This window comes from Amblyomma maculatum, chromosome 10 (assembly GCF_055883805.1).
Source record: "Amblyomma maculatum isolate TAMU_Amacu chromosome 10, ASM5588380v1, whole genome shotgun sequence".
NCBI lineage: Eukaryota > Metazoa > Arthropoda > Arachnida > Ixodida > Ixodidae > Amblyomma > Amblyomma maculatum.
The window spans coordinates 92,814,757-92,832,284 of NC_139353.1; the positions used below are offsets into that span (position 1 = coordinate 92,814,757).

Genomic DNA, 17,528 nt, shown 5'->3' on the forward strand with positions numbered 1-17,528 from the left:
CTTTATTCGAAATTATTAAGCAGATGTAAAAAACTCTTAGCAAGTATAAGTCTATAGGCTTGTGTGTAAGCGCGAGCTTAAGAGCTGGTCAAACTGGCTCCTTTCCTATTTATAAAGCCAATGAGGGCCAAACATATTGCTACGAAGATGACGAAGCGGGGAGTGGCGCGGGGCGGAGCGCTCGCGCCAGGCCCGCTGGCCATGAAAGCAAATTTCATAGTCATGTAATCACGTCGTTCTCTTTCTGTTGTGTCACCGTGTTCCATCGCTTGTCATGCCACCACGTAACCCATTATCGCCTTCCACCGTCGAAGCCAACCGTACGCCGGGTCCATTTGCCGAAAGCCCGTGGAGATCGCCGCCCAGCTCTGCCCCAGCCCTTTTTGCTCAGACCCGACCAGCTGCTGTCCACAGCTTCGTCCCCAGCCCTGACCACAGCACACGAGGAAGAACCCAAAGCCGACCCTACCGACCCTACCGACCTCACGACGAAGCGACCTCACGATCACTCGAGCGAAGACAGCACCCACACCCAAGCCGTTCGGCGTGCCCATAAGCCTTGGCCTTCGGCAAACGGTGAAGATTGAACTTGATGCTCCGGTGCAAGCATTCTTCCCATCTTTACATTTATTAGTGGTGTCCAGCGTTTCATGTTCCAATCCTGTGTCTGTGTTCATCGTCACGTCATGCATTGGATTTCTAACAATCGATCGGGACGATCGCTCGGTGGCCCAGTGTAATGCTACGAAGATGACGAAGCGGGCAGTGGCGCGGGGCGCAGCGCTCGCGTCTGGCCAGCTGGCCATAAAAGCATATTTCATAGTCATGGCATCACATCGTTCTGTTCTGTTGTGTCGCCGTGTTCCATCGCTTGTCATGCCACCACGTAACAATATTTAGAAGAAACAAATAAAGGAAACAGTGAGTAGTTTGGCCATTTACGCCTATTCTGTCATCTATGTCGTTCGCTGAGAACCATGAAATACTTAATGTTATGGTGTAGGACGAGACCGTACTTTCAGTCGTTGCTTACGAAAGGAGGTTGTCCTTTTTCGAGCTTTCTTCCATTCCTTGAGATAAAAATAGAGTGCAAAGGCTGCTTATAACAAGCGCGCCACATAACAATCTGTGAGCGGATGTACGAGTGCGCTCTCTTTTATGATGTCGTCGAAGAACGACCAAACAGCTCGTCAAGGTCGAGCCCAATCTTGGAGTTGCCGGTCCCCCGGATGTCAATGCACGAAATGTTTCATCGTTCGTGTTTCCCGGCGTCAGCGCAAGATATCGTTCAAGACCGAGTTCGAGCCCCTAATTGACTGGGGTGCGCCCCCGTCATCGCAAGTGTTGTCTTCGAAGTAAACATATTTTCCTGTTTTCGCTAGACGTCACTGACGGTGGCCTACGTTTCGCTTGCTTCTTGGCCGGGTAAGACTGCCTTCTTATAGTGGGGGATCGGTAGGGCCGACATTAAATATCGCAGAGCTCCGCGAAACGCAAGCCCAACTGGCACTCTTGTAAAGGAAGGTAAGCGACGTGCATTTTATTGTATTCTAGCCGGACACTTTGGTTTGCCTTTAAAAATTGTATTGTCAAATTTATTACGATGTTCCAGCCGTAACATCTGAGGCAAATGTTTTGCTTAAAGTTACTTAAATAGGATGGATACTTTGGCCCCTCTCGAACAGCGTTTGTGAACTATGCTTGCCTAGGAGGCAACGAGCTCTAATACACAGCTGGTCACTGGCGAGTTATTATGATGCTACCTTTGGTACGGGTTGCGAAGAGGTTTTTTGTATTCAGAACTACAGGTCACGCACCTCAATGCGGCGCGTAGAAAATAATTATTTTGTGCTACAGATACCCGAAGCGTGGATCAAATGATTATCATTGAATGCTATCTCATTTTACTTGGTCAAGCTGGCCTTTCTGTTCTCGTAAACGTGACCATTCATGTTTTCTGTCTTTATTTCTAGACAATCGTGAACACTGCACAAGCCCAGAGCTGAGCGTTATTTAATCATGGGAAAATCATCCTTGGTAATGCTTCTTCTAGCCACTGTCAGCGTCAGCAGCGCAGTGAATGACTATTCAAGACGGGTGAAATGTGAGTGAAACGTTACAAGAGTACAGCATGCAAAACTAAGCTGTAACTTTGTTTTCTCTGTTGTACATTGGAAAGAGGAAAGAGGGAAGTTCTATACAAACTGAACTGGCATAGGCGGTAGCCATGATGGAAATGATTGCAAAACGTAGCGATGGTAATGTTACCCTTGTATTAACGTGACCTGACCTGAAACCGGTTTTAAAATAGAATCTCCGTTCTTCTATATTTTCTGAAGGAATAACACTATAGTGCAGAAATTCGTGCAATCGATCTACACAGTGCGAATTACTACTAAATACAGGCCTTCCAACGCAAAAGACACAAAAAGAACACTAGCTCTTATTGTTTTATAATAGTTAGTACTTCATAAAAATCATGTCCAGTAACGTAATCTGGCCCTTTACAGCAGGCCAACTGCTCCACTTCGCCAACCCTGCACCGCTGAGTGACTTTGGTATTCTCTTGGACAAACGGGAGACATTCTCAGATGCGCAGAGCTATCGCTGACACTGAGACATTGTACGTGGCTGAGACAGGCTCACAGCTACAGTGAGAATGCAGCCATCTCAGAGTTCCCATTTAACGGCTATGGGACAAGACACCGTTGCACACAGTTGGATGATTCCGATGTTGAAAGCACATATCGATATGTGTGCGCGAAGTTTTACTTTGAAAATGAACGGTACACCATGGTAGTTGTGAAAACGACCAGTATACGGTAAACAAAAGCAGCAAAATTGAGCTCATTGTACGTCGCAGCGCTCGTAATTTGCAAGCAGCAAAAACAATAAAAGACACTGGGCTGCAGTTAAATGTACAGACAAAAAGGGCGACTACAAGGCACATCTGCGCCCACTAATGCTGGCGTAAGAGGTTTTCGGTCGAAGCTCATGACGTCGTATTTTTTCAGGCTTTGGAGCTTAGAGGAAAGTTTATCCTTTCTCCTTGAGTGCACTGTGTGATAACAGCGATGAGTACCACATCAAAAGCCAATTTCCTACATATCTAGCAGCTCTTCCTGCGTTTCAAAATAAGTTAGCCTTAAATATAGAGTATGTCTCTAGTAGCAAGTAAAAAATGCCGGTAAAGGCTGCAGAATGCATTTACAAAAGGGCTATGCCATCGCTCATCTTCATCAGCAGGTCTTACGACCCACTGCATCTGCGGCTGCAAAGCTTTGCTCATGAGCGCCTTTTTTCGGTCTATACTAGTACTGCGGCTAATGTGGATTGCAACATTAGGAACTAGTGCAAACGTGCGTACTAAGACTGCATCCAACAAGAAATTTCAGGCCTTGAAAAAAATTAAACAAATTCTTGAGCAGGAGCACGCACCATACAGCGCAGAGCATTAAGCGTAACACTTTGAGACTTTGAGCAGCATTCCTTGAAAATACAAAATGACCGCTGAAGGCAGCATACAAACTTTATGTCCTAAAACTTGCCAACAGCAGTAACCATTGGTGCAGTTTCACCTCTAAGCTGAGCGTGCGAAAAATGCTTTTGAGGACAACGTGTACACGGCAAATTTATTCCTGTCCTCATAAACAACGTTTTCTCTAAACCTATATGTGCTTTCTAGTAGCACGTCCACCTTACAACCTTACGGCTCATTCACACATATAGGGAATTTTTTTACCGACGCATCTGAACTTACTCAAGGCCATCGCTGGAATTCATCATCATCATCATCATCATCAGCCTGACTATACCCACTGCAGGGCGAAAGCCTCTCCCATATTTCTCCACTCAACCCGGTTCTGTGCTATCTGCATCCACTTGACCCCTGCGAACGTCTCAACCTCATCCGCCCACCTAAATTTCTGCCGCCCCCTGCTACGCTTTCCTTCCCTTGGAACAGGGGTAACATTAAGAGATAGGAAGCATGCAGAGTGGGTTAGAGAAATAACTCAAGTTACCGACGTTCAAGCTGAGATTAAGAAGAAGAAATGCACATGGGCAGGACATTTAGTGCAAAGAGAGGATAACCGATGGTCGCTTAGGATAACAAACTGGATCGCTGGAATTGTTTCATGCCAAATGCCCCCGACAATAAAAGCAATCACCGCCAACTCTTCTGAAAAAGGGTGAAGTGTGTTGTCAATTGCGCGAAGTGTCTTTCCGCAAAGTATTTTTCAAAACCAAGAGTTCTTTTTTACTTAAGCATTCTATGAAGTCCTCATGAATGGAAATTTGGTTACAGAAAGGAATTTTTAATACGTTGCGAGGCAAGATGCCCCGTGTGATATTGTCTGTTAACTTTTCTCTCCATTATTCCCTGAACTGATTTCATAAATATAAATTTATACAAATTTGTCGGAATTTTTTTGCGAGAATATTTATTTGCTTATTTACTTATAAATATCGTGGTTTGAAATACAATACCATAGTCACAGGGTTGTAGTCAGACATGCAAAATACCCCCTGTTTTAAAATTAACCTTATTATTACTGTAGTCGAAACAATTAAATTGCTGTAGTTAATAATTTTTTCAAGCTTGTCGAAAGAAACAGGTTATTACAATTTTGTCTATTTTTGTGACACCCAGATTGAGACTTCAATATTTTACTTATTCTTGATATCCAGAGCTATATCGGAAGTGAAGGCCCGGAGCCAAAAACGCTTGAGAAAGCTCATTATGCAGACAAACCCCATACCATTTAATCAACACAAAGTTTTGCAAATAAACGGGAGAGTTGAGAAGAAATTTATAACCAGCAACAGTGGCTGGCAATACCAAATGCGACCTCACTGCAGAAGAGGTACTTGACAGCGTGCAGTAATATTGTTAACATATTCAGCCTGGGGCCAGTTTGCAAAAGTCATCACTCCACAATTAGAGAAGGCAGCAGAGAACTTACATTCTGGACGCTTTAAAATAATTTGTACGTTCAGCAGGTTCAAAATCTAGAGGTGAATATTCACGGCCTTTGGGAAACAAGGTCTGCCTGTGGTAAAAGGAGTTTGATTATTTTATTGACCAGGATTCTTCATAATAAGAAGTGACAAATGAATGCTTGATCTTCTGTCATGAGAGTAACCATAATTTACTAGCTAAATATATATTTTTTTCATACATTCAACGCAATGCGCAATGAATGCTGTCCGTGGAGCACTGAAAAGTGTGGCAACCAAAGCAAGGTAAAGAAGGTATTAGCCGTAGTCATAAATAACAAAGGAATATATTGTAATCCGAAGGCAGAGTTGAAAAATAGAAGAAACAAATTGAACTACTTTCGAAATTTCCTATTGGAATCGCAGTTCATCCACTTCGAACCACTTATGTTTAGAACACTTTATGCTGAAATCCTATAGTACTGCAAGTCCGTTTAATAAACGCGCACGAGTGCCTAGATGGCCTTATATTTTATCACACTAACGATTCAAGTATTTAAATGTTGCCCATGAAGATGAACAATAGTGAAATGAAGGTGAGAAGCGTGCTAAAAATTAATTTTATTTGGTGTATCGCCTCGTATAAGTAACTGCAAATCACTTATGGCGCGAGAATAATTATGCTGTGAAATGCAAGATGAATTGTGCCTTCGCGTAGAGCAGAATTAAAAACAAGGTTCGAACCGATTTTTTGCTGATTTAAGTGAACGTTCCGTAACCTCAAATGATTTACTGAATAAAATATAACTCTTGGGGGGTACTTTTGCATTAATGTAAGCAGAGCACCCTCTAACCTTAACTTCGTGAAGGGCACATGTGCGTATGCGGAGCATAATACAGACATTACTGCACTTTTGTAGGGCCAGCGGATACACAGTGGAACGTAGTGTTAGAAAGGGGTTATAGCTCGACGGATATGTCGTCGGCCCGAAGGGATAAGATCGAGGTGCTCTGCATCAATATCCCAGACATGCCTGAGCGCGCTTGTGGATGCTTACACGCTGTGTATGGCTCCGCTAGAGAGGCCTTCGAAGCGAGCATAAAAATTGCCCCGTATACTCACTGGCCGTCTCAGCACTCTGCATATGCGCAGTGGCGTCTGTGCTCACCCGCTCCGCTGGCCGCAAAATCTTCAACTGACACTTTCCAATATTAGGAGGTAGAAATTATATAGTTTCGATTACACTTGTCTGGAGTGGTCCGAAGGACGCTCCGCATTGCTGCTGCGACGTCTGGCGGCAGTCACCGAGTTTTATATGTGCTGGCCGGTAGCCTCACAAGCTCTTGATCTGCGGTATTCACGTCGATCGGAACGCATGTCGACGTGATTGGCAAGTCCCGATAGCCAGATTTTTATCACTTAAATAGCACCGCCAGCTGAGTTCTCAATGCTACAGGCCACAGCAGCACAGCTGGTAGTGCGCAACCCAAGTGGCACAACCTATCGGTCCATATTGGTACTATGTCGGCAAAGCGCGGGTCCTATGGTATATTTCCCATTCATTATCAATATTGGGCCAATCTTTTGTGCTGCCTGGGCAGGCGTTGAAGTGATGATATGCCGTGCAAAGCATGCGTTGCGACAGCTGATCGCTTTCGATAACGATTAGAATCGGACACTAATTGAAGCTATAGTTAAACTATGCCTTCCGGAGTCGCTGATCATGAACTTGACAAAATAACATGTCTCATGATATAACCTTCTGGACGTTAATCTCAGGTGTTAAAGTGTAGTATCAGCCATTCGAAGTGTTTTTATCTATAATAGCTGTTCGTTAACAATGCAGGCCTGAGTATTAGGAAAATGACACTTTTTGCGGATTTTGAAATATGATCTTAAATACCGCTTAGTTGAACAAGGTTCATAGTTTTCAACATTAACTGCACCAACCTGCGAAAGCATGCGAAAATTATTTCAGCTTAACAATTATCCAGGTCTATCCTAAAGATTTCCTAACGTGCCAATTATTTTGTTTTTCCCAAAGAAACTGCTAGGGATTCCTGTATATTGTTAGGTGAAGACTAGATGTATATACAGTATATTTACAACACAGTTATAACTGGAATAGTAGCGAGCAGCACCACGAAACCCGTCCCACCTCGTCGTTCTCTACCTTACGCGAGGAAAGGGCAGGAAACACTTCGTCCTCGTCCTGTTGTAACATGACCCGACCCCCGCGGGTATAAGCGCCGACCCGGCGTTAAACTGGCAAACAAGGCATGAGGTCGTATGGCTTCAGGCGGGAAGCATGTAAAAATCAGTAGCGGGGCAAGAGGAGGAGGACGCGGGCACAAGAGAGGAAAGTTCATAGTCACATTGATGACTTGGTCCACCACATGAAAAGGGCCACTGTAAAGAGGCAAATGTTTGTCCAAGAGGCCAACGCGACGTGCAGGAAACCATAGAAGCACCAAGCACACAGGGTTATAAAATACGTAACGATGTCGCGTATCGTAAGCATGCTTTTGAGAAGTCTGCGAGGCGAGGAATCTTCTACGGGCTGCTTGGAGCGCTTCAGTACTTTCAGCAATGGCGTTACCTGCGTAGGTGGTTATGGGGCGGCCAGCAGGCGGGACCAGCGTGTCCAAAGGTAAAGCGGGATTCCTGTCAAGGAGAAAGCAGAAGGGTGAATAACCTGGCCTGTCGCGCTAGGAGAACTGTAGGCAAATGTCACATATGGCAGCACGAGGGCCCAGTCGTGGTGATCAGGCGAGGCATACATAGATAACATTTTCGTGAGTGTGTGGCTGAAACGCTCGGTAAGGCTGCTTGGTTAGGGATTGTACGCGGTCGGGAGCTTATGCTTCGTAGAACATCAACGGACGGTGACAAAAACGCAGCGACCGCAGTCGATGAATAATTGGCAAGGAGCGTGTGATGCAGAATGACTCTGTGTAAAAGAAAATCAGCGACATCTGCAGCTCAGCTCGTGGGTAAAGCTTGTGTGATGGCGTAGCGTCCCGCGTAATTGGTTGCCACTGCGATCCATTTGTGGCCTCGATGGTTCTTTTCCTACGTTGACACGTTTCGCAGGCTGCGATCTAGCGTCGGATGCTGTGGTATAGTCCAGGCCAGAAAAAGAAACAAAAACACGACGCCGTACCCGCTCGTAAGTGCGAGACCCACCGAGGTGGCCAGCTATAGGCAGGTAGTGCAGTTTTTTAATAGCCGAGCAACGGAGGCCTTTGAGAATCACCAATATAGAGGGATAACCATCATTACAAAAATAATGGCGGTAGAGGGCACCATCCTGCACAATAAAAAGCGGCAGAGATGAATCTGATCTTTCAGATCTCAGTCGTTCAATGATGGATCTTAAAGATGGATTTTTTCGCTGTTCCTCTCCTATGTTGCTGCCATTGGAGAGGTAGAAGACGCACAGAATAGCCTTTGTGTCACCGAGACCACGAGCTCTACAGGATAGCTGAAGAAACAAACGCCGTCTTGATGAACGCGGCCCGATTTGAACAAGACGATGTAGGAATATTCTTGAAGGCATAGGGCCTAGTGACCAAGACGGCCGGATGAATAGAGGGATGGCCGGAGTCAACAAAGTGTGTGATGGTTAGTGACAAGTGAGAACAAACGGCCGAATAAGTAAGGTCGAAATTTAGCGGCAGCCCAACGAGTGTGGGACACTCGCGCTCAGTAATCGAATAATTGCGTTCGGCGTAGGAGAGAAGGCGGCTCCCATATCCGCAGGCGTTTGTTCGAACTTTAGTGGAAGCGGAAGGATCTAAATTAGCCAATACGGTTGGAGACATCATTAGGCCATATATAGGGCCCCGCGTGAAAGCGGTGTCAATCTTTTTCCGTGTACAGCTAAGCAGCGCAGCATTTATGAGAATATGTTCTAACTAGCCCTGTCTCAAGCACTTCTTTATTTTATGTCAGTCTTTAGTAGGTCGGTGAGAGAACGAGCAATACGGGAAAAATCTTTCATAAAGCTGCGAAAGAAAGAGCAGAGGCCAACAATGCTGCGCACTCTCTTCTAATACTGGGTACATGGAAGGTTCTTCACGGCTTGAAATTTAGCCGCATCAGGTCGTACTCCTTAGGCATCAACCATGTGTCCAAGAATGGTGAGTTGGCGGTGACTAAACTGGCATTACGATTAATTTGGCTAGGTACCGGCTGTACGGAATTCACTGAGGCAGTCAAAATGCGAAGAAAATGTAAGCTAGAAATGATGACGTCGAGCAATCAAAACAAATAGGCCTGTTATCAGATGTGCGCCAGACGTTTGGATTACGGCGAAGCGGGGTGATATTGGCAGGTCGGCCAGGATAAACTGTGCGAAAGGCGGTGTCATAAGCAGGTCGAGCGGGATAAACGGCGCGAGCGTCGGCGGAAGTGGCTGGGATGATGGAAGCAACAAAGTTGAGGCCCAATGTGGAGCGCTCTTGGCAGACAACGTCCTCAATTAGGGGTACGTCCGGGAAGCGGCCGTGGGCAAAATTTGGCGGCAAGGAACCGGGAGAGGTGGCGTCGAGTTCGCGGCGGACGATTTGAGTCACATTTTTGGTTGATGTTAGCTGATTTTGGGGCGGCAAACCTTGCCATGTCGATGTCGGAGCAGTATTAGGAAGGCGACCAAAGGACGATGATATGTGATGGCTGTTTGACGTCTTCAAAACAGCGGCAATCTCTTATGATTGTATTACTGTGTGGCAGTCTTTGTACACAACCAATTGAATGCATCGTCAACCATACCCTTCAGGACATGACCAACTTTTTCGGACTTGGATATTTTGGGATTCACTTTGTTGCAAAGGGCGAGCACATCCTGAATGTAGGCCACAAATGTTAGGTGTAGATGTCTGGAGACGGGTCTCCCGGGTTCTCCTTGTGGAACGCTCACGAGCAACGAATTTTCCGAAAAATTCACGGAGCTTCTCTTTACAAGTATGCCAGCTCATCAATTGGTCTTCATTAGTCTCGTACTATGCTATGTCAGATGATCAGATAACTACAGATTTGCTGAAGGACGGGGGGGGGGGGGGGGGGATATCGTATTAGAAAAACTGGCCACCCTGTATACGCAGTGCCTGGTGCCATCGACTCTAATGGAACCATGGAAGAATGCAAACATTATCCTCATTCATAAAAAAGGGGACGCTAACGACCTTAAAAATTACAGACCAATCAGCTTACTGTCTGTTACGTATAAGGTATTTACTAAGGTAATCGCGAATAGAATCAGGACAACCTTAGACTGCAATCAAGCAAAGGATCAAGCAGGTTTTCGGAAATGGTACTCTACTATCGATCATATCCATATCATCAATCAGGTGATAAAAATACTCGGAATATAAGCAGCCCTTATACATAGCATTCATTGATTACAAAAACGCATTTGACTAAGTTGAAACCTCGGCGGTGATGCAGGCATTGCGAAATCAGGGGGTATACGAGCCGTACCTGGAAGGGCTGAAAGATATATATAGTGGCTGCACAGCAACCATAGTTGTGCATAAAGAAAGTACCCATATTCCCATAAAGAAAGGTGTTAGGCAAGGAGACACAATCTCCCCAGTACTATTCACGTTTTGCTTAGAGGAAGTATTCAGAGACTTTGGATGAAAGCAGTTAGGGATAATGGTAGATGGAGAATACCTCAGTAATCTGCGATTTGTTAATGACATTGCCTTGCTAAGCAACTCGGGGGATGAACTGCAAATAATGATTGGTGAAGTAGACAGGAAAATGGAACGAAAAATGGTAGGGGTAACATTAAGAGATAGGAAGCGTGCAGAGTGGGTCAGATAAATAACTCAGGTCACTGACATTCTAGTGGAAATTAAGAAGAAGAAATGGGCATGGGCAGGACATGTAGTGCGAAGAGAGGATAACCGATGGTCGCTTAGGGTAACAAACTGGATTCCAAAATAAGGAAAGCGTAGGAGGGGGCGGCAGAACGTTAGGTGGGCGGATGAGGTTAAGTTCGCAGGGGTCAAGTGGATGCAGCTGCTAGCACAGAACCTGGTTAAGTGGAGATATATGGGAGAGGCCGTCGCCCTGCAGTGGGTACAGTCAGGCTGGTGATGATGATGATGCTAGGTCAGGGTCCTCGAGGTAGAAAACAGCATTGGCAAGCAGAGGGTGGGGTGCCAGCGATTATATGTGCGGACACATTCGTACTTGCGTGTCAATTCTTCCACGTCTGTAGTGTAGGTATCATTAAATTAAACAGAATCACGCAGGTGGGAAAGGTTGACCGATGGTAAGGAACCCGTTGGTGCGGGGACGGCATCCAGAGTGTTTGTCGGGCAGGGACTTCGGTGTCCACTGCGGAGTTCCATTGTGCGGAGGCAGACGCCGGGATCAACAGCCGAACCTCCACCAATATGTTACGTGAAGAGTAGTCATGTTTACAGTAAATTCACAACACAGAACTGGCATAGCAGCCAGCAGCACCACGGAACCAGACCCACTTCGTCGTGTCAGAATTCAGCGTGGGAAGGGCGGGAAACACTTCATCCTCGTTATCCTGTAACAATATTTTCATTTATAAAGAGGATGAAAGAACTGCTTAAATGAAGTATTCTAAATCATTATATCTCATTGCATCTTGTTTAAAACAAGATTTCAATTTTTTTTTCTTTGAGAACCTTCTTACTTCGCTAAAATTCTAAAGACCGCTTACATCCTCATAAATTTCTACGGAGAAAAATATTTCAAGAAGAAAGACATATGCTCACAATTGCCAACAAGCGCAATTTTTCACACAATAATTGGCGAATGTCGCTTTTGTAGTCTTAACTGCTAAGAATCAAATGACTTTAAAGCAAACAGATTGTAGGCTCGCAAGATGAGAATCCGGACAATAGCCTCCATAACTACGATTCCACTAATAAATTTCCCAGCTCCCAGAACGTGATTTGGATATGACCTAAATATACGTGCCCCGCTTATCCGAAACTTCTGCTAAAAATAGTCTTTCGCTTTTAGGCGGCTAATCAGCTTTAAACAATCTTGAATAAAATAAACACTAACAACCGTTCGGACTTGCCAAAGTAAGTTAAGATCGAAAATAATTCTGTAACTTTTTATTTGTCCCAGATATGATATTCATGTTCCAAATACTTCGTACGTCCGCCCACCATTGGAGTAAACCCCTATTACAACAAAGTTCAAAATAGAAAAATATTTCTGTAGAAATGTTTCTAAGATAGCTCCATTTTTTGTCATCTTACATAGACTAGCTACATACTTTATTCGCCCAAGAAATACGCCTTCCAATGTATTATTGATAGTCTCAGTTTTTATTTCATCGTATCCACTGTACATTATTTCCTGCAATAGTCATCGTCTCCTCGATGATAAGAAGGCAAGCTGGATAAGGTGTCGTGCGCTGTTTACATGTGCTCGTTTTTCACCTGTGTAGTTCCTTGTGCCTCCGATGTCGACTACACCGAAAGCATCAACGATTACCTGCGGAAGATGCCAAATAACATATCCGCGCCACCTTACCCGTCCAAGGAAATCATGGGCTTCAGAATTTCCCGGCCGACGTTGACCGGGCTTGGGAGCCTGTGGGCCTACCGACCCTACAACACGTTTTGCGTCGACAATCAGACCTTCATTGAAACCACTGTGTTCGCCGACGAACCATTGACCCTGAGCGTGAATTGGAAGAGCTGCACTGGCAGTAGAGGAAGACTGGGAACCAAGGTATGCAGTCCTTACTTAGCGCTAACGCCATTGCTAGAGAGAAAAATATCGAATTTAATTACGTAGCAATACCTCGCTGTGTCAGCACTTGAAGAAGTGTCTTCTGCAGAGAGATTGTTGCTGCCAGTGAAACACGAAGCAGTGCAATGAGAAAAGAGCAACGCCTTGACGAGCGCCGCTTCATGTATTCGTAACGCCCTCTGGCTTAACGGTTCAAACTAGCATATCGGTTAGGTACCGCAAAAAGGCCAGGTGCACTTTTTTTTATACGTTTCCAGCATCAGACAGCTCCAAGTGGCGTAGTTTTTCATCGCCGAGGAACTTATACTGCTCCCACAACTTACTCGCAGCGCAATTAAAGCGGCCTCCTCACCACCACTTATGTCTTAAATTATTTTACTCTCATTGGACAAGTTTAACAGATAAAATTAAAATAACGCTAAGTGACATTGGTGCTTACGTCAATTCTGTTATCCCTCTGTCGTATGAAAGGACGCAGACCACTCTCACAGAATGTCTTCTTTATGTCTTGCGCAGGCGGGCTAACAGTGGCCAAAGTCTTTTCATTTCAATGCTTACAAGAATCCATGCTTCACTCTAGCATTAATGCCTTGTCTGTGAGCGCAAGATAAAAGCTTAGTGATCAGATTTATTTGTGCCTATATGCAATGCGCGGGATATAAAAATGGCCATGAGACGAATACATGAATTACCCTCAAGAACCTGCCGTGGATTGCGAGTTGCTCAAACAGAATTACAACCTCCCAAAATAAACACAAGTGGGTTGCGTTTGCACATTTTGCAAAACAGGGCTCGTGAACATTAAACCATAGAAATTTGATCTCTGTGAGGAGAAATAATGTGCGCATTTCATCTCTTGCATTACAGGGTATACGCTACACAAAAAACGTCGGTGCTGGAGTCGAAAAAAAATTTCTAGAAAAAATCACCGCCATTACCCCTGCCGTTGCTAGCTGGCAGCTGACATGGCCGGACACTGATTCTTCTAGGGTTTGTGCTCGCTACCGAAAGCGCATAATACCATAAAGTTAGGAGGAACTACCAACTCGTTTTGCTCCTTTCAGGTGGGAAGGTGGAATAACACTCAACCTTACAATAGTGTCGGATACCAGAATGCTAGACCTAAGTTGTGGACTACTACTGGTTGACGAATAAGGTGGCAGCTTAGTCGCTCAACGCTATCGTAACATGACTTGAAAGAAGAGCTAAAGTTTCCTTCATAATGTTTTTTCTGTGGCTTTTATTTTGCCTCTTTTAGCAATGAAGGGCAAAACGCCCTAACGTTTTCTTCATACTTTGCGTACCATGCGACTGCATTTAAGCTTTATATATTTAACCAAAGTCTATAGAACCAATCGTTGAATCAGATACCTCATTTAGTCTTGGGCACTGAAGATTATAGTAGCACTACTTTTATGGTTGGCGCCGAAGCAATCGACCTCGAAAAAGCACGAACCTCACTTCATCACCTCGACAACACTCGGCGCGTGAGTGCTGTTACGCGTCAATAGGTGAATGCACTGATCACAGTGAATCCGAAATAGAGTCATATCGTCTGTCAGTGTCCACAGTGAAACAGCAACAACAGACTGTGTGCTCTCATGGCGCGCGTGAGAGAAGCAGGGCTGTGAACGAGACCCTATTCGCTCATCTCCTTTTCTCCCCATTCGTTTGATCTCGTTGTGAAGGGGATGATCTATTACTCAGGAGGATATAAGTGATTTATGACCAATCATTTCAGCTTCTCGTAGGATCGGTTCAGTCTCAGCTAAACAAAGCAACGTTGCAATATGAAGCAAAATATTTGCCTAACAAAACGTAACCGATGTTGCTCTAAGCTCAATGGCTTGAATTGCTGCACATGTCGGTTGGTAATGCTTATCACACTCAGCTGGACATCTTATGTCCTGCCCTGCGTATGTCTTGCTGGTCCCACATTTGTAAGCAATACTTAAAATTTGCCGAGCAGCTTGCAGCGCTGTAAAGTACGTCCAGTGTGCCATTTATATTTGCAACAGGAACCATAATACGTGGATCATTTTGTGCAATATGAGCTTCTTCACTGAATTGAAAAGATGTTCTATAAATAATACTTATACGACACATTTCCGTTCACGTTCACCGGTAAACAGATAAGAAACGTATGCCTGGCCGGAGTAAAATTGCTTTGGCTCTATGCACAAAAATTGGACGCACATAAAGGATCAAGCACTGAACCGACCAAATAAGGTTCAGTTTGAATGCAATTGAAACAAGCTGCTAGGTAAACTTCATTTTCGACTGGTATAGAGCTATAGTAAAGGTGTTATTGTGGCTAAAGGGTTTTAGTCCCGCCATCAACCAAATGTTTTCTAATGCCCTATTTTACCCATGTGCTTGTAAAGGCCCCTGTGTTCCTATTTATACAGTAACCAAATGTTTTCTAATGCCCTATTTTACCCATGTGCTTGTAAAGGCCCCTGTGTTCCTATTTATACAGTACCCAAATGTTTTCTAATGCCCTATTTTACCCATGTGCTTGTAAAGGCCCCTGTGTTCCTATTTATACAGTAACTGGCCGGTCCATTCTCGTATTAAATAATCATTGCGTACGAACCAAATGTAACCTCAAACTTGTTCATCAAGGGTTATTTCAGTATTAATGAAATACAGGTCACCGTGCTTTTGTACCTTCACCACACAAGCAGAGGGAACGTTTGGGTATTGACATTGGGTTTTAACAGTCTAGAAAAACCCTAGTATCTTAGAACATACTTTAGCTGCAACTGTGAGTTCTGCAGCCACAGGTGAAAACCGGCATTCTTTTAGAAGCTTCGCATATTTCAGTGGGCTTGTCGCCAACGCCAAGGAAATATTGTGACAAAACTTCTTTGATCTATCTCTGTTTTACTCTGAATTGTAGTCTATTAGGCTCCTTAATAACGCACATTTTGCCTTGTTCTCTCCAGATTGCTGTTGAAAAGCTACGGCTGTACTTTGTATCAAAGACAACACCAGAGGAACCCACAAGAGTTGTTCTGTACAACATCGCAGGGGAGAGCCTCGAAGAAGCGCGACTGTTCATCGACGACGCGCCAAGTGCATTGCGTGGATTTGTGGACGTCATTAGCGTTGTGGCCATGCCGCACATTGAGCTCTTCTGGAGGCGATTCATTAGAGTGGACGTCCTGCACTTCCTCAATATCTGGAAGAGTATTTAATAGGTGGGAACCACTGCGGATGCTATTCTGGTATCGATGAACGTGATGATAAGGCTAAAAACAATTTTTGGAAATCACTGTGGCGTTGGCCATGTGCTTATGTTCATGTATTCCTGTCCTCTCCTTTTTCTCTCTAGACTTGCTGAAAACGTACACTATACTGTGCATTCTGATTTGCATGCCAATCAATAAAATCATACTGCATTTCACTTGCATTAGCCCAGAAGACCAAATTCATCTAGATCTGGTGGGCTAAGCTTTTTTTTACAGAACCGTAGTCTGAAAAACAGAAATCATATTTATCATAGACTTTCATCCTTTTACACAATGATGACATTAGAGCAACATTTGTATTAATATCGCTACGACTTATTAAGCGAAGGGTGTGCAGCAAAAATATTAACTTTTCCACCCTAATAATATTTTTGAGCAGCGTGAAATGTTGCAATGTAGCAACAGTGTGCAATGTTCCCGAAATTCGCTTCTGTTTTCTACACACAGCAGACATCACAATAAGTATGCGTTGTGACTGATCTGTGCATGGGTTTCTTAGCTGCAAAGAGACCGTTATTTTTGAACATTTCTGAAGCATTCAATTTCAAGCACCTGCAGTAGGCTGTAAGGCAATGCTCCCTATCTGTGCCATCTACTTACAGGTCGCATACTCAGCTTCAATTCTCATGAAATAAATTAAAGGAACAATTTGATGATATCCTTAATGCTCACTATTTGTTCTGTTTAAGGTTCGATAACCGTTGCACGCGCCCTACTGCCATTGGTATCAAAAATGTCGCATATCGCATACCAATGGTTGCTAATGCGGTAAAACACCAGTGACTCTAATGCTTACTTTCTGCCAAAAAGCAAAAATATATTCCAAAATTTGCGTTTATAGTTTATTTCTTCGAGATAATATTTGAAAAGACTGTGTACTCCCGGTGATGACTATAAGAATAGTTCCATAATCCAGTAATGTTTAGCACTTGGAAGCCAGTAATGAGGGCATCATTCGCAGTTTAGTACAGAAGGTATATTTTAGTTCAAACTCAGCTTTGGGCAGCCAGATTCGACAAGTCTGTTGTCTCATTGCTTCTAGCATAGTAGCTGGCTCCGACGACTGAAGAACATTTCGAGATTATTCCATGGAATTATAACGGCAGATATCTTTATTATTTTCAATTTAATGCAGCCTATAGGTTCCTGTATGTCTATAAACTGCACCTACATCCATTGTAAAATTTTCCTTGGTCCACTCTGAAAACGATTTTAAATATAAATGGTACAGATGACGCCCCAGCTACAGTTGAAGCGCGCAACCGTCGACAGCGTGCTACAGAAAAGGATTGCTGTCGGCATGCCTCCGATATATATGGCCCGTTTAATGCAGTTCATTTACTGACTATTTTATGAATCTCTCATTTCAGTTACAGTCTGAAAATGATACATGTACGATGGGTAGTGTTATCGTCGATATTGCCACTGCAAGCCACCTAAACGGTGCATCCGCAGTCGTTCCATAGAGTCTCAATATCTACGTATTGTGTCCGCAAAGTCGGAGTTTTCAAACTACGTCTATGATGGAGAAAATTCCACCACCCTTTCTAACAATTCAGTTTTAACACCTTGCTTGTATT

The 17,528-nt window shown here is 44.1% G+C and overlaps 1 protein-coding gene across 1 annotated transcript; it reads left to right on the plus strand.

The window, feature by feature from the left end:
- The first annotated feature begins 1,334 nt into the window (after positions 1–1,334).
- On the plus strand, positions 1,335–16,325 carry LOC146177028 (uncharacterized). Its single transcript, XM_084581075.1, has 4 exons — positions 1,335–1,524; positions 1,974–2,104; positions 12,387–12,673; positions 15,643–16,325. The coding sequence occupies exons 2-4, from the start codon at positions 2,020–2,022 to the stop codon at positions 15,892–15,894; spliced, it is 624 nt and encodes a 207-aa protein (XP_084437201.1). The 5' UTR covers positions 1,335–1,524; positions 1,974–2,019; the 3' UTR covers positions 15,895–16,325.
- The last annotated feature ends 1,203 nt before the right edge of the window (positions 16,326–17,528 follow it).